The 18,358-nt window shown below is 39.5% G+C and overlaps 1 protein-coding gene across 3 annotated transcripts in view; it reads right to left on the bottom strand.

The window, feature by feature from the left end:
- FCHSD1 (FCH and double SH3 domains 1) overlaps nucleotides 1-18,358 on the bottom strand; it is a 149,246-nt gene that overhangs the window by 32,024 nt on the left and 98,864 nt on the right. For all 3 annotated transcript variants that reach the window (XM_040441139.1, XM_040441146.1, XM_040441151.1), the window contains exons 12-14: nucleotides 5,875-5,979; nucleotides 4,461-4,622; nucleotides 969-1,097 (exon numbers count right to left, since the gene is read on the bottom strand). In XM_040441139.1, coding sequence (XP_040297073.1) covers nucleotides 969-1,097; nucleotides 4,461-4,622; nucleotides 5,875-5,979 — 396 coding nt within the window. The remainder of the gene's footprint in view (nucleotides 1-968; nucleotides 1,098-4,460; nucleotides 4,623-5,874; nucleotides 5,980-18,358) is intronic.

The raw sequence follows: 18,358 nt of genomic DNA, 5'->3' as shown, positions 1-18,358 counted from the left end.
CAGAAGGTAAGGTGAAATCTGACATGTTGCTCATTCTTATAATGGGCTGCCATGATTAAAGTAAATTCATTAATTAGTATTATAAATAATTCCATTATGTGATTTATATATCCAGGTCCAGCCTTATAATAAGAAGGACAGATGGCAAATCACTGGCAAAGCTCTACAAGACTGCCTTGTAAATAGCCCATATGAGCGGTGATACAAAGGCAATGACGTGGCTATGCATACTTATCTGTATGTTCAGTGTAAGTTAATCCTATATATTTTTCGATAAATTCTTGACAGTGTTAATATTTGCCGTAATCTGCACTGAGGCTACAAAGTACAAGTGGTGCAGTGCTATTCTGAACTACTGAACAACAACCCTCCTATATACCACAACATCTTGGTATGACATCCTCTGCTTCCCAGAGGCCAGGACCTTTCATTCCCTTCCATATAGATGTTCATCTTGCCGTCTTCGTCTCTGTTGGCACTGTGCTTGGGCTGTATCCATCAGTTGGACACATTAACCCTGTGTATACCAAAAGAGCGTGCTTTTGGCAGACGCTCAACTAAACTTTTGTTATACTGGATTAAAAAGTGAAAATCAACCACGGTTCTGAATAAGGAGAAAATGAGTATGTATTTTTTCAATAAGAGTGACTAGCAGGTGTATCCATGTGGATAGGAATAAGTTTGTATCTTCATTGGCACATGTACGCTGGAAAAATCTGCAAGTTAATGTTAATTCACATGTATGGTACTGTAAATTTTTGCAGATTTTCCATGCACAATCTGCGCCGACCAGCCACAACAAATCAGCCATATCTCAACATGTAATAATTTTTCATTGATTACATAGACAATTTATAGATAAATACTAACACTATAATCAATGTCAAATCTACCAAAAAAGAAGAATCCTGCACCTTCATTATAGGTTATAATGTAATGGAATGTCTACTACAGTACATATAGCCTACCGTGTAGTTATGCAGCACATGACATGGCGTTGGATATGAACGGTTGCCACTCAGGTTAAGAGGGGATTCTTCAAATATTTCACCATCATCATCCATATCCTCAAACTCTGAGAAATCAAAGTCTTCCATCTGGAAAAGAGAAAGTATAGCAATAAAAATATAAATGCTGGGAGGGATTCAAGAGCAAAGTTGGCGACCACAGTTCATAAACATTAGATGCTCAGCAAAGAATGATGCTGAACTGCAATGGGAACCAACTTAGTCAACTCTTGGCTAAGTGTCTCATTGGGGTACATACTGTCATGTAGAACTCAGTCTTCTCTTGGCTAAGTGTCTCATTGGTGCACATACTGTCATGTAGAACTCAGTCTTCTCTTGGCCAAGTGTCTCATTGGGGTACATACTGTCATGTAGAACTCAGTCAACTCTTGGCCAAGTGTCTCATTGGGGTACATACTGTCATGTAGAACTCAGTCAACTCTTGGCTAGGGGACTCATATGTGGCTGTGAGCACTTACTTTTTAGGGAGTTTTAAGTAAAAGGTTCTCCCATCAGTAAACCTCCTGACCATAGTATGTTTGGGCAAGAGGGAAGTCACCCTCTTGGGATCACCCTTTGTGAGGCAGGGCAAAGAGCTGTAAACAAGTACAGTCTCTCTCTCTGCAAACAGTGAATGAACCTGAGGTGAAATACAAGGCCACAGAAAAGAGTAGGACTGTTTATGGGAGAAGAACAATTTTTCTAATACCAGATGAGTGTCCCAAACCACTTCCGACTGGTCAGATATTTCCCAACTTCTTTAAGGGTATATGAACCCAGCAGTGTAGTTTATAAAAAATTTTGGCATGGATTTTTGTGTGGTTTTTGTGCTGTGTTTCTGCACCAAAATCTGGATATAATACTTACGTATTTTGACCCAAAGGGTTAAATCAGCACTGAAAATGCGCATAAACAATTGACTTGCTGCATATTTCAAAATACACACAACAGGTCAACGTGCACATGAGATTTTGAAAAGCTCATCTGCTTAGCTGGTGCTGTATTACACTGTGGCTTTTTAGTGTGAAAAATGTGCAAGCATATCTCCTGCTGGTTACTACTGAACGGTTCAAGTAGAGATGTTGAAAACTGTGAGGAATACAGAGACTGACACAGGACGTTTATCAGAAAATTGGAGAACTTTTTACTACACAAAGAATGAGTGCAACTGGCTGAAGCTGCAGTACCCTTTTAATTAAAAAAATTCTGAATAAACTTCAGATTTCTCTTTTTCCATGTTATATTTATAACTTTATAAGCCTGACTTCCACATAATTGTTAATGTTAGGTTGCTATGAAGTACTCTGTGGAGAGGACACACTAATCAGAATATTCATTTAGATCAGCTTTATGGCTAAAAAGCAAAGGGCATTATGCTTCTCTAGCTGATCACCATGGAGACAGAATTATAAAAAGAACATTTTATAAGATTAAATTTTTGTAATTAGTAAAAAAACAACAACAAACAACTAGAATATTTTGAACAATATATTTAACGGGGGAGCAGTGAAAGAACACCTCCCATGTGAAAGGGGAATTCAGCGGCTCATGGAGACATCATGTGGTCATTTCCAGTACTGCAGTTATACTTCTGGTAAATTTTTACACTATGGGGGTCATTTATTAAGACCGGTGTTTTAGACGCCGGTCTTAATAATCCCTATATCTGGCGGTGGATCTGCCGAAGTTATGAAGAGGCGCTGGACTCTACATAACTTTGGCGCATTCAGTGCCAATCTAAATGTAAGCCAGCTTTCCTGCTGGCTTACATTTATACCATTTTCTAGGCCTAAAACAGGTATAAAAAAATGATGAATGGGACGGGCCTGCCGGCCTGGCATGGGCAGGGATTGTGGCGCAACTAACCTTTGCGCCGCAATCTGCACCAGAAATACGCCTAATATAGCCGAATTTCTGGATAAAAAATGAACCCCTATATGTAGCACATTACAGTCATAGCATTGGGAATACAGGTCCCTCAGAGACATGACCATAGCAAAAGTAAATAGTAAAATAGTAGTAAAATAGTAAAAAGAGCAGTGCATGTAAAGAAAACTCAGTTGCTAAGGTTCAGAAAAAGAGTCCGTTTTTTTTCCTTTTCAGAACAGTTCTAGTACATGAACTGTATCTTGTATTTGCGCTTAGCCCCATTTGCTTGTACTGCTCTACCAGGCATAGGTTATTAACAAGAGTGGTACTCTTACCAAAGGAAAAAAATCCCCTTTTTCCTAAGCTGCTGCAATGGAACTGAAAGCTTGGGCTGCCTAAGAAAAATGCTAAAATATTGGGGTGTATGTATGCCAGCCGTGAGGTGCTGCCAGAGGCGTAATTATAATTCACAGGTCCCCATAGCAAAATAAGATGGGACCCCTGCCACCTAGCGTACAAAAATTAAAACAACTGCATAAGTAGTTACGTATAGTTAAAGGTATATATAATAGCACTATATATCAGAAAACCCACATTATAGCAAAAAGCAGCCATATTGTTATTTCTCACAATAAGGTACAATGTTCTTGCACCTGACTGGACCCTCCAAACTCTGGGCCTGATATCCACTGCAATGGCTGCTATGGCTATAGTTACACCCATGCGTGCTTCAAAAATGGAAAGTACATCCAACATAGCCAGTACCAAACATATCATGTTATACATTCCTTTTTTTTTATATATTTGCAACAAATCTCATCATTTTTGTAGACTTATAAATAAATCTCCCTCAAAGTGTTCTTGAACTACATGCTGTGGCCTATTCTTAATGTCGTTGTGGTATGCTTCCCCACATTGACATCAATGTAGAAAATTTCAGCTAGGGAAAACTGCATGTAGGTATTTTGTCTGCTTGTCTCATGACCGTTTCATCTTTGCCCCACCCACCATTTATCTTTTTATATTGCTGATTGACATCACTTGAGTGATGAAAAATCTATCAGAGATGATACAAGTGGGCCATCAGGGAAGGTTGCAGAGTATATACTGGGTGCCCAGACTTCAGGTGGCATCCTGGTAATAAAGATTTCATTTTGAGAATAACATCAATATGATGAGGTGCAACAAAGTCAGCAGAATATAGCTGGAGCTGTTGTGGTACAATGATGACTCCAACAGGACATTACCGAACAGTCCTCCTGACTGCCTTTATTGTCTCATTGGCATATCTTCCAACATTAGAATCCCAATTCCAGTCAATCTTCAGTACAGCAATGTCCCTAAACCACCCTAGAAATACCTTTTAATATGCAAAACATGGTTGAGTTCCCGAGACAGTCCAAAGAAAAATGGTACTGTTGACGGGTTCAAGCTATAGCCATTTTGTAGTGATCATACGGTTGTGAGTTTTAAGTCATCTCCTTGGATGTGCGGGTGCCCAACATGGAAAACTTACATAAGAATTGCTCTTGATATTTTTAGGAATTCTTGAATGAAACTGATATGTGACTTCATAAAACTTACAGAGGGAGACATCTCTCCATTAGACATCCGGGCCTCACTCAGACGTCTCTCTTGTTCTAGTTCTTCATTAGCTTGTGTCATTGCGCCAGACAACCAGGTGTCCACATCTACCCCAACATGGCGTAGCAGCTCCACACGGGCATCAGCTTTTACCTTACTGACCTAAAGCACATCAAAAGCACTGAATACAATGTGGAGATAAAATGAAAATAGCAGACTAGCAAAGTAAAAGTATACTGTACTATACTACAGAAAAGTAATACTAAGGTTTATCTTGTAGCAAAAGATCCAAGTGCATAAAACAATATAAGATTTCAATTTTCTATCTCAATTTAAAAGGGTATTCCTGGAACATAATTTAAATTAAAAACGGTGTCAGTGTGGTGTAAAATAACAAACAACCACTACTTACCTTACCAATCCCCCACAGCTGCTGTTTGGCCACTGCCCCAGTCTGTGTGCCTCTCCACTTCCTGTTCTCTTGCTTACAGCACCGGGAAAAGCTTGGCTGAGGTCATTGCTGCAGCCAGTGATTGGCTGAGTAGGCAGTCCAAGCCATTTGCAGAGTGTGGAGGGTGAGAACAGGAAGTGAAGATGAGCAGGGACCAAAGCATTGGCAGCGGATCGGTGAGGTATTTGTAATTAAAATTATCTCCTGGGAATATTTCTTTAAAGGATACATTCATTTCTGCAACCATTTGTATGGCTATGTTACATAAAAAATAGCAATTTTGAATGTTTTTATTAGATTATACTACTATATTGGGTATACAGCTCCTATGCAGAGTTATGTGCCTCCATGGCTGTAGACTACTTTATTTCTCCAATATAATGCTCTCCCTGTACTCTTGCAAACCTACAGTACATACAGCAGAAGACAGGGAAGAGAGTGTGCACTCAGCAACCCCGCTCTGTAACCTTACGAGGTCTGCATCCTACGGTATTCCAGTACCATGCTGGAGATCAATGAGCTCTTTAAAATGAGCCATATTTTCACAAATGATTGTAAAGGCAGACTGCATGGATACAAGATGGATTTTATACACCTGTGGCAATGGGACCGAGTCAAACACTTGAATTCAGAGATTAAGAAGTGTGTCCCAATACTTCTGTCCATATAGCGTAAGAATATATAAAGAGTGCTGCCAGAGGGGACAAGGTTAGTGCAAAGGCCCATAGACGTGTACGATGTTCTGTGCTGCTCCTGCGGTTTGCAGCTACTTGTTTAAGGACATCTAAATAGTATAGACTTCATAATGGGCTTGGCATCAAGAAGAGATAGTGAACGCATACTGTAGTTATTCAAAAGAAAAGGTTATCATTTCATGTATATTAAATATTAACCCTTTCCTTGTGCAAATGTGAAATCCTTTTACAGGCCATGGATACTAGGCTCCTTGCAATCTGCACGTACCTCAGCTTTCCGCACATTTTCTTTTACTTCCTCTATTTTCTGGAGTATACTGAGGACCTCCTCTTCCGAAGCATTCTTCCGCCTGTCTTCTAATCTTTGAAGGACCTAGAAATTAGCAGATTGTGTTTTAACATTGTATTTTGGGCTGCACAAGAGAGCTTTCAAATATTTTATAGGACTGTCTTATAATCCAGAATATTTGCTGATCCATTGATAACAGATTAAATATGGTACCACATTACTATCTCATCTAAATAGACTTGGTATTCTGCAGCAGCCAATTACTGTCTTGTTTTCATGCATTCAGTCTTCAATATTAGTGGTATTCCCATCTTCTGCATTTATGGCATAGCCCTAGTCTACAAGGGAGTCTGTCAGCAAAATTTTGCATATTAAAAGGCTGTCAACAAATCTTAAAAGGCTGTCAAACCTCAGTATTAGGCCTCATGCACACGAATGTATTTTGTTTCCGTGTACGTTCCATTTTTGTTTTTTTGCAGGTAGGATGCGGACCCATTCATTTCAATGGGTCCGCATAAAATGCGGACAGCACACTGTGTGCTGTCCACACCAGTATGTCTGTTCCGTATTCCCGCCAAAAAAATAGAACATGTCCTATTCTTGTCTGTTTTAGGCATTGTTACAATGGATCCTCAAAAACAAACGGATGGCATACGGATGTCATCCGTTTTTTGGGGGGGGCGGAACGCAAAACACATACGGTCGTGTGCATGTAATCTTAGGCTACATGCACACGACTGTATGTGTTTTGCGGTCCACAAATTGCAGATCCGCAAAAAAAAAAGATGACATCTGTATGCCATCCGTTTTTTTGGCGGATCCATTGTAAGAATACCTATCCTTGTCCGCAAAACGGACAAGAGTAGGACATGTTCTATTTTTTTTTGCGGAGCTACGGAACGGACATACTGATGTGGACAGCACACATTTTTTGTGGACCCATTGAAATGAATGGGTCTGCATCCTATCCGCAAAAAAAAAAAAAGGAACGGACACGAAAATAAACAACGTTCTTGTGCATGTAGCCTTAGGACATAGGCAGTCCGCAAAACACTGATCCTCAAAAAATGCGGATGATGTGTTTTTGGCATCCGTATTGCATCCGTTTTTTTGCGGATCCATTGTAACAATGCCTATACTTGTCCGCCAAACGGACAAGAATAAGACATGCTCTATATTTTTGGTGGATCTACGGAGCGGACATACGGATGCGGACAGCACACAATGTGCTATCCGCATTTTTTGCGGACCTATTGAAATTAATGGGTCCTCATCCAATCCGCAAAAAAAAACAAAAAAACGGAACGGACACGGAAACTAAATACGTTCGTACTGTCGGATTCCTTCTATTCTGCTGATTTCAATATTTCTCCCCCTATCCAGATCTGTGGCTTTGATGCAGAGAAATCATGTCTATTCTGATGTACAAATGAGCTCTTTGGTGCAACGAGGGCAGAACCTTTGCACCTTGTCACACCATAGGTGAAATAAATTGAAAGTACAAAAAGGTCACAGCATTAAATGAGATGTATACAGACTCAGTAAGGAGCCACAAGCCCAGTCCCAACACGTGTTTTGCGTTGCTTTCTCAGGGGGACAGAGGAGGATTTTCAAGGGGTTAATATAACAGGCTCATGATTTGCAGTTTAGGAGATGGAGGGAGGAGATAATCATAATGGAGGGGGGGAGGAGATATATTAGTGCACATTTTACCAGTGGTAAAAAAAAAATTATTCGTCCACCGAGTCTTAATACTCAGCTTGGAGAAGTTTCTAAAGACATTTCCCTGATACGTGATGATATGAACAAAATAAGGGACACAATTAAGGACACAGAAAGGAAGTTGGCAGATCTGGAATGTGCCTTTGGCGATTGCAAGGAAAAAGTTACAGCTGTGGTGAAAGAGAATATTATGTTCCCGAGATAGGGATTTCATTTTAGAAAAATGGAAAATAAACATAATGAGAGTAAAATCTTTTTTATCTGAATTGTTCAAAATAGACTCAAGCCAAGAGACCCTATGTGGAGATTAAGAAAAGACCAACATTGGTGATTCCTTAGGGTCCATTCACACGTCTGTGTGTGTTTTGCGGATCCACGGATCTGTGGATCCGCAAAACATGGACATTGGCAATGTGCGTTCTGCATTTTGCGGACCGCACATTGCCGACACTTAATAGAAAATGCCTATTCTTGTCCGCAAAATGCGGAACGAAATTGCAGACGTGTGAATGGACCCTTAATCATTCCTGCAAAACTGTATTGTTCACCAGGGACAATAAAAGATTTTTCACTTCTGCTGAAAAAGTATCCGGCTGGATGGAAAATAGCGGACTGTAGTCATCAGGGAGTAGGGAGGGGAGCGTCCGTTGTGGGAAGAGAGCTGTCTACCCCCATTTGGGAAAGGGGGTTAGTATAAGGTCAGCTGATTTGGGTGTTTTTTTTTTTTTTTTTTAAATGTTATATGTCTGTTAAAGTATTAACCTGGAATCAGGGGCATAGTTATAGGGGAAACGGCTGCTTTGGGGCCCAAATTCAGGAGGCCCACCCAGGATGAAGGCTAAATTACTGTATTGACAAGGCCCCCTCAACAGTATTACACAATTACATTATATACAGAGACACTGTAGAAAACGGATGGAACGGCTGCAGGGCCTGATCTTAGAGCGCGATCCTGACTAGCCACAGGAATAGGGATTCAAAAATTTGCTGTGGGGCACAGTCATTTCAAGTTACATCCCTGTGTCAGAGGGTTAAGGGACAGAGTAAAACGCTGTGTAGTTTTTGATGTCATTTTAAGGCCATTTACACTGGTCAATTTTGCACACGATTTTTGGGAAGGAAGCAACTATTACATGCGGTGATCTCTTCACAGTATGGGGAGGAGCGATCGCTATGTCATCACTCATCACCATACAGACTTGTTGTTTGCTGGAAGCAGATGCTGTTTAGATAGCACAATCTGCTACCGGTAAACGGCGATTTAGGTGCCTACACAAACATATTACCCAATGAATGAGCGTTTTGCTTGTTCATCAGGTAATTGGTGGCACCTTTACACCTCCAGATAATAGCTAACAATTATCTGGCGGATTCTCGACCAGTGTAAAGGGGCCATAAGAGGCACATACCTGACTGGTGATAAGTTGGGTTGGGTTAACAAAAACAGCAGGCAGGGCAGGAATTCCATTCTTTGTTTGGCTTATTATAGAGGAGTAAGTGTCCAGATACATAGTAGAGTAGATTTCAATCTAAAGAATTTTGAGGTTGATGAAGAAGAAAGATTTGTATTTCTACATAGTGTCTTATGTGGAATGTAATGTATCCTCTCTTTTGTGTATATATCTCCGCCGTTTACCACTAATATATTGTGTTGGGGTAAGACATTGCTTTAGTTGCCCTATTTTAGTTATAGGTGACTTTAACTGTGTGATGGATAATCATATAACTCTAGACAGGGTTGGGGCATGTGGGGGCAGCGCAATGAGCGCCCAAACAACACTGTTAGCCAAATGTTGTGAGGCGCTGGGTTTTATACACGTCTGGTGGAGTAAATATAGGGGGCAGAAGGAGTTTTCATATTATAGTTGAAGATCCAACTCCATGTCTAGAACGGATATGGTTTTGCCTAACAAGGGTTTAGGTTATGTACGAAAGTATGAAATGAAGGGATATGAGATCACTCCCTTATAACGATCGATCTGATACTGGATATAAGAGCCCATTGGGCGGGAACCAATAAGCATCAATCCATATTGGCTGGGTATTACTGATGAGGTACAAGTTTTAAAAAACTGAGATAGTATCCTTTTGGGAAATTAATGAAGGTACTGCACAAATACGCTTTTACATTTTGTATGGGATGCTTTTAAGGCTTACCTGGGAGAGCTTCTTTTCAAGATTTAGGGTAGGCAAAATGTATTTAAGGAGGAGGAAATAGGTTAAAAGAAACGTATGAGAAAGAATATTTTGAAGATCAGATTAGAGCTCAAGAAGAGCACAGGGAATTTCTTTTCAGGAAAGCACAACAAGGTATTTTTTAGGGAGTCAAAAAAGCTTTGTGGAAGGGGAGGGGAAGTACGGTAAGTAAATTGTTAGCAAATGTTATTCCAAATCAGCATGGTCAATTAAATATACAGTCGATCAGAACTACGTCAGGTAATATATATATCACAAGATACTATTCAGATAAAGAAGGAATTTACAACTTTTTTTCTATACCTTATACAGTACAGTCAACAGCGAGGTGGATATAGGATAGATAGATACGGTTTTGGATAAAAATAAATTACCACTAGTAACCAATGTACAGAGAAGTACATTGAATTTACCGATTCAATTAGATGAAATAAAGAATGCATTGGATTCGTTTTCAGGGTACTCAGTGGCAGGTTCAGATGGACTGGCTTTTGAATTCCACAGGAAGAAGGTGCTATTACCAATCTATTAGAAGTATTTCAGAAATCAGGTGGGTGTATAGGCCTAACTGTTTCTATGGCAAAAGCAATTGTAACTAATTCCTAAAAAAAAAAAAAAAAAGATTTGTCTGAAATTTAGTCTTATAGACTGATCTCACTTTTGAACACGGATGCTAAAATAGTAGCGAACATTTTGGCTAGTAGACTGAAAAAGGTGATGGGGACGATAACTCATTCAGATTAAAGCGGTTTTATTCCAGGTAGGAGTACTAGTTGTAATTTACCTAGACCATTTGTTAATATACAGCTGGGCTGAGGGTACACACACTCCATCCTGTCTCTTGATGCATCTAAAGTGTTTGACAGGGTGTAGATGGGTCTTTCTCTGAAAAGTGATGGAGAAATATAGGTTGGGATATAATTTCCTTAAATGAGTGAAAAAATACTATAAATGTCCCAGGGCTTGAATAAAGATTAATGGACAAAGAACAGACTGCTTACGAGGGAACTAGACAGGATTGTCCCCTCTTCCTGCTTCTTTTTGTAATTTTAGTAAGAAAAGATAAGAGGAGATAAACAAGTCAAAGGGTTTGGATGTGGTGGGAAGGGGGACAAATTGCTGTTATATGCGGATGATATTGTTATATTTGAATGATTCGTTGAGATCTATTCCATGTGTAACATATTATTGGGGAGTTTGGTTAACTATCAGGACTAGATATAAATTGGAGTAAATCAGTAGACCTGCCTCTGGATGCCTTTATTTTGCCACCCTCCTTATCAGGAGGGTTAAAGATTTTGGACCGATCACAAAGTTTTGAATACTTAAGGATCCATCTAGGTACAGAATTGGATGATTATATTAAGTTAAATGTGTTACCTTTAACCACTTCAGAAACCTGCCATTTTTCACCTTAAGGACCAAGCCATTTCTTGCAAATCTGACAACTTTAAAACGCTTTTACTTATCCAAGCCATTCTGAGATTGTTTTCTCGTCACATATTGCACTTCATGATAGTGGTAAATCAGTCAAAATATTTAATTTTTATTTATAAAAAAAAATACCAAAATGTACAAAAAAATTTGGAAAACTAGCAATTTTCTAAATTTCTATTTCTCTACTTTTAAAACAGATAGGGATACCTCCTAAAATAGTTATTACTTTACATTTCCCAAATGTCTATTTCATGTTTGGATCATTTTGCAAATTACATTTTCTTTTTTTGGGACGCTAGAAAGCTTAGAAGTTTAGAAGCAAATTCCAAAACCCAATTATTAAGGACCAGTTCAGGTCTGAAATCACTTTGTGGGGCTTACATAATAGAAACCACCTATTAATGGCCTGATTTTAGAAACTACACCCCTCAAGGTATTCAAAACTGATTTTACTAACTTTGTTAACCCTTTAGGTGTTCCACAACAATTAAAGGAAAATGTAGATGTAATTTCAGATTTTTTTTATGTAATCTCTTTTTATTGAATAAGTCAACAAACAGAAGATTAATCAGATATAAAGGAAACAATCATCTTGCTTAGATGGACAGTTTAATATTAATAGAGATAAAGATGACTATATAATCTGATATGCAAAAAGTACATTCTTTAATGTCAAGCAATCACAATCCACTAACCCACCCTAGTGGTAGTAAAAAAGGTTATTTTCAATAGGATGGTAGACATATTACCTTTCCTGTGCAAATAAATATCATGGTTAAGTAACCTAAGCAGGTAGGTTGAATAGTCTGTGTATGCCCATTGTTTGCATCTCAGCGATGATGAAACTGTTCTTAATAAAACATGAACTATGAGAAAAGAGAAAAGAACAGAAAGGAGAAAACTCTGTAGCACTGATCCGCGGCAGAACCCCCCAATACCCCCAGGCAATCTTTAGATTATAGTCAGCATATTCTCATAACCCCATGGATTTTCTCAATATCACTGATTAAGTCCCACATCTTGATATTTATTACTGGTAGACATGCCCTCCTGGTCTGGAATTGAGGAGAAATACGACAAAACAAAGAAGTAAAAATAAAGATAGAAATAAAAATAAAAAGAACCTTCCTTTGAATTGAAGTCTTCAGACCACTTGTGGAAGTTCATTCATCCATGGCCGCCAAGTTTTCAGGTAAAGTTGCCTGTTATTGTTTTCCCACCCTGCCAGCTCTTCCATTCTATTAATTTGTTGTATCTTATATTTACAAACCTCCATAGATGGGGGTAGGGGATCTCTCCATTTCATTGCAATAAGGAGTTTAGCTACGGCTAGCATACAGTCAGGTCCATAAATATTGGGACATCGACACAATTTTAAAATTTTTGGCTCTATACACCACCACAATGTATTTGAAATGAAACGAACAAGATGTGCTTTAACTGCAGACTGTCAGCTTAAATTTGAAGGTATTTACATCCAGATCAGGTGAACGGTGTAGGAATTATAACAGTTTGCATATGTGCCCCCCACTTGTTAAGGGACCAAAAGTAATGGGACAATTGGCTTCACAGCTGTTCCATGGCCAGGCGTGTGTTTTATTCCCTCATTATCCCAATTACAATGAGCAGATAAAAGGTCCAGAGTTCATTTCAAGTGTGCCATTTGCAATTGGAATCTGTTGCTGTCAACTCTCAAGATGAGATCCAAAGAGCTGTCACTATCAGTGAAGCAAGCCATCATTAGGCTTTAAAAACAAAACAAACCCATCAGAAAGATGGCAAAAACATTAGGTGTGGCCAAAACAACTGTTTGGAACATTCTTAAAAAGAAGGAATGCACCGGTGAGTTCAGCAACACCAAAAGACCCGGAAGACCACGGAAAACAACTGTGTTGGATGACCAAAGAATTCTTTCCCTGGTGAAGAAAACACCCTTCACAACAGTTGGCCAGATCAAGAACACTCTCCAGGAGGTCGGTGTATGTGTGTCAAAGTCAACAATCAAGAGAAGACTTCACCAGAGTGAATACAGAGGGTTCATCACAAGATGTAAACCATGGGTGAGCCTCAAAAACAGGAAGGCCAGATTAGAGTTTGTCAAACGACATCTAAAAAAGCCTTCACAGTTCTGGAACAACATCCTATGGACAGATCAGACCAAGATCAACTTGTACCAAAGTGATGGGAAGAGAAGAGTATGGAGAAGGAAAGGAACTGCTCATGATCCTAAGCATACCACCTCATCAGTGAAGCATGGTGGTGCTAGTGTCATGGCGTGGGCATGTATGGCTGCCAATGGAACTGGTTCTCTTGTATTTATTGATGATGTGACTGCTGACAAAAGCAGCAGCATGAATTCTGAAGTGTTTCGGGCAATATTATCTGCTCATATTCAGCCAAATGCTTCAGAACTCATTGGACGGCGCTTCACAGTGCAGATGGACAATGACCAAAAGCATACTGCAAAAGCAACCAAAGAGTTTTTTAAGGGAAAGAAGTGGAATGTTATGCAATGGCCAAGTCAATCACCTGACCTGAATCCGATTGAGCATGCATTTCACTTGCTGAAGACAAAGCTGAAGGGAAAATGCCCCAAGAACAAGCAGGAACTGAAGACAGTTGCAGTAGAGGCCTGGCAGAGCATCACCAGGGATGAAACCCAGCGTTTGGTGATGTCTATGCGTTCCAGACTTCAGGCTGACTTCAGGCTGTAATTGACTGCAAAGGATTTGCAACCAAGTATTAAAAAGTGAAAGTTTGATTTATGATTATTATTATGTCCCATTACTACTTAACAAGTGGGAGGCACATATGAAAACTGTTGTAATTCCTACACCATTCACCTGATTTGGATGTAAATACCCTCAAATTAAAGCTGGCAGTCTGCAGTTAAAGCACATCTTGTTCGTTTCATTTCAAATCCATTGTGGTGGTGTATAGAGCCAACAATGTTAGAATTGTGTCGATGTCCCAATATTTATGGACCTGACTGTATGTGTGGGTAGATTATCTTTGGACGGTTTGAATGTAGAATGAGTCAACCATAGAAGAACCAAGTCCGGAGTTAACACAATAGTTAAGGAACATATCTTGTTTATATTTTTTTCTACCTCCTTCCAGAACTGTTCAATCAAAGGACAAGCCCACCCTATATGTAACATTGAACCTCTATCCTTCCCACACCTCCTGCATTTGTCATTGGTTGTGAACCCCATCATGAAAAGAAAATCCGGTGTCTTATACATTCTCGTTATAAGCTTGAAAGAGTTTTCTTGAAGACGTATGCATCTAGAGAAGCAAACAGGTGTGTGCCATGATAAAGTCAGTTTCATCTTTCGAAAAGGACCTGCCCAAGTCCACTTCCCATTGTAAAATATAACAAGGTTTGGTTGGTGCTATATTTTCTAATAGGTTCTTGTAAATTAAGGTGATCAATCTCTTTGGGGGCGTAGGAAATAGTGCTACGTTTTCCTACCATGATGGGTCTGGAAGAGGTAAGGAAATGGCTGACTTCACTTTACGAAAGGTGTGAGTAAAATCTAATTTGTGCATGGGGAGGGGCAAACCCATATTATACGTAGTTGTAACTCAGAAATTGATGGGGCATTCTTATTGTCCAATAAGGACGCTATCTTTACATCCTTCAATTTCAGTCACCAACTACTCTCTGGATTCCATTTTTGATCTAGAAAGCTAAGTAAAACTGCTAGAGGGGCCAGTTAAGAGAGTCCCCTGTTAGATTGAGGAAAAAGTAAGGTTTTGCGGCAGACCCCAATCATTCCTCTGGTCATTTCACCTATTGCCCTGTTGGCTTGGACAGGTAATACATTCATCCACAAACAACTGTGTAGATATGGTCCCATTAGGTGCCTTTCAATATCTAGATAAGGTGAAGCAACTTTATCATTATCTAACAGGGCCCACCTAGACAACTGTATGGATCTGTAATATAAACTAAGGTCCGGTAAAGAAATTCCACCCCTACCTTCCTTTTGTATTAGATAAGAGTATGCGAATCTCAGTCTCTTTCTTTTCCATAGAAAAAGTAGTGAACAAGGTTTTAAAATCTATGAAAAACCTGTTCGGTATCTTTATCGGGAGGGACTGTAAAATATATAGAATCTTAGGAAGAACAAATGTGGTGAGAAGATTCTACCTAGCAAACCAGGACATGTAAGGAATCTGTAGGGAGTTCAAATACGTTTTAATTTTATGAAAAAGAGGCTTATAATTAAGGTGATAAAGACGTATGGGATCCATTGTCATCGTTATTCCTAAATATTTAATAGTGGATGTAGGTAAACAGGGATGAGGCTTTCATCTTGGGGAGATGTTTAGAGTGTACAGATATATTTAAGGCCTCTGATTTAGAATAGTTTATTTTGAAATTTGACACTTTTCCATATATGTCAAAAATGTGCATTATTTCGGGGGAGAGAATCTTCCGGGTTGGAGATCAATAGTAGTAAATAATCCACAAATGCTGCAGTTTTATACGTGAATTGACACAAGGTAAGTCCCCCGAATCTGTCTGTCTTATTTTAGGTAAAAGGGTTTCCATAAATAAAATAAACAGTGAAGGGGATAAAGGGAAACCCTGACGAGTTCCGTTCGTGATTGGAAAAGGGTCTGAAAGTGTACCATTTATCAATACTTGAGCAGGAGGCTGACTATATAGGGAAAAGATGGCTTCTATAAATTGTGGGGGGGAAGTTAAATTTCATCAAAGTTGCTCTCATGAACTTCCATTTCACTCTATTAAATGCCTTTTCGGCGTCCGTTCTTAATAGTAAGAGGGGTAATTTCTTGTGTTTAGCTGCATAAATTGCATGCGTTACTCTCCAGACGTTATGCTTTCCCTCTCCTTCTGGCACAAACCCCACCTGCTCAGGGTCTATCAGACCTTGCAAAAATGGAGCTATTCGATGTGTAAGAAGTTTTGCCCACCATTTAAGATTGCAATTTAGAAGAGAAATTGGCCTATAGTTGCCACAGTCCTCTGGGTCCTTACCCTCTTTATGTGGTATCGTAATATGCGCTCTCAATGTCTGTTTTGGTAGAGGTGTGCCAAGAAGAAGGGAATTGCACACCTCGAGAAAACGGGGTATTAGGAGGTCTCTAAACTTTTTGGAATATATGATCGACAAACCATCGGGTCCCAGGCTCTTACCAGAAGGTATTGAGTTTAGTACTTTTTCAATTTCAGTGGCCGTGAAAGGGAGTAGGAGAGAATCTCTCTCTTCACTAGACAACTTAGGGGCATTGATAGAGTCCAAAAAGGAGGAAATTAATGATAAGTTTGACTCGGGCATGATATTTGAGGTAGATGAGCTATTGGCAATGTTGTATAATTTAGTATAATACTCTTGAAAGGCTTTGGCAATCAGAGGAGTGGTGGTTACCCTATGTGAACCTGAAGTACGGATCGCAGAGATAAATGTTTTCTCTTGTCTTTTTTTGAGAAGTTGTGACGTTATTCTGTTTCCTTTATCCCCATGTGCGTAGTATTTGTATTTTAGCATTTGTAAAGATTTTGTGGCTCTTATATTAGGAAGGTCTTTTACTTTTTGTCTGAGTGTGGTTAAATCTGTCAGCTGTGTGTCAGACATGTTTTGCTTGTGCACCTTTTCTAAAAGTCTGGATCTGCGCTGTTAGAGAGTTAAGTGTTTTTGTTCTCAGTTTTTTTCACATATGTGCCCCCCTAATGAAAGCCTTATGGGCTTCCCATACCAGAGGGGTGGATATTTGTGTGCCCATGTTCAGTCTAAAGAATTCCTCCAACTTCTTTCCCAGATTTTCTATAGGTGTGTCTGATTCTAATAATGTATCGAGTCTCCAAGACCATATTCGTTGTGGGAGACATTTTAAGGCTATTGACACTGTAATGGGAGCATGATCTGATATCATTATGGCTCCTATATCAACCTTCCGCACCGTTTGTACATGTTAGTCTGAAAGGAATAGCTAATCAATGCGATGGTAAGAGGTGTGAACTGAAGAGAAGTATGTAAAATCTCTATCAGTAGGATGTGTGCTATTTTCAACTTTCTCCATTGTTTACGAGAAAAATGAGAAGAGGAAGGGGAGATATCCACCAAGGGCTCCTGAGCAATATTCAAGTCGCCCCCTAGGAGTATCACTTCTGTATAATCTTTCAGTACCCTCAAGGATGGAATAATCCAAGGGATTTGTTTCTTATTAGGCGCGTAAAGGTTGGCGATGGTTATTTTATTATCGTATAGTAGACCATGTATTAAGTATAAGCCTGCCTTCCGTGTCCACATAAGACTTCACCAATTTAAATGGTATAGAGTGCCTGATTGCTATGGAAACTCCCCTTGATGATAATGAATGTGTGGAGTGAAACCACTGTGAAAATGGGGAGTTAGAGAGTTGTGGGATGTGGTTGTGGAGAAAATGCATCTCTTGTAAGAGCACAATGTCAGCTTGACATTTGTGAAGTAGGCTAAACACTTGCCTGCGTTTTTGGGGAATATTGAGACCATTAACGTTGTGAGATAAGACCTGAAGCTCAGCCATAGGGAGTCTTTTGAAGAGGTCGTGCCTGAGAGGTGAGGTCCCACCACGGATCACAGATAATTTTTGACAAAACTATATAAAACACAAAAAGTAGGGAAATTATGAACATTTCTGAAAACCAATAAGTATAGAGGTTTAAACCTTTCATATTGCCAGTGAACCCTCCACGGACCCCCCCCCCCCCCTCCCCAACCAACCAGAGCACAAACATGCAAAGGTGGCAAGGGGTGTGTGAAAACAACAGAAGAGGCCCCGGCCTGAGGGAAGGGGGCCATCCATTATCAACAAATAAGGCTATCTATGCTTCCAGCATATTAAACCCGAGCATGTGTTATCTGCACACATCTCAGGTATGTTGTACATATAATATACAGTCAAGTCCATAAATATTGGGACATCGACACAATTCTAACATTTTTGGCTCTATACACCACCACAATAGATTTGAAATGAAACAAACAAGATGTGCTTTAACTGCATACTGTCAGCTTTAATTTGAGGGTATTTACAAATGCAAATAGCATACTTGAAAAGAACTCTAGACCTTTTATCTGCTCATTGTAATTGG

Source organism: Bufo bufo, chromosome 1, assembly GCF_905171765.1.
Source record: "Bufo bufo chromosome 1, aBufBuf1.1, whole genome shotgun sequence".
Classification (NCBI taxonomy): domain Eukaryota; kingdom Metazoa; phylum Chordata; class Amphibia; order Anura; family Bufonidae; genus Bufo; species Bufo bufo.
The sequence above is the reverse complement of the archived record's forward strand: the minus strand, read 5'-3'. Positions and strand labels throughout refer to the sequence as shown.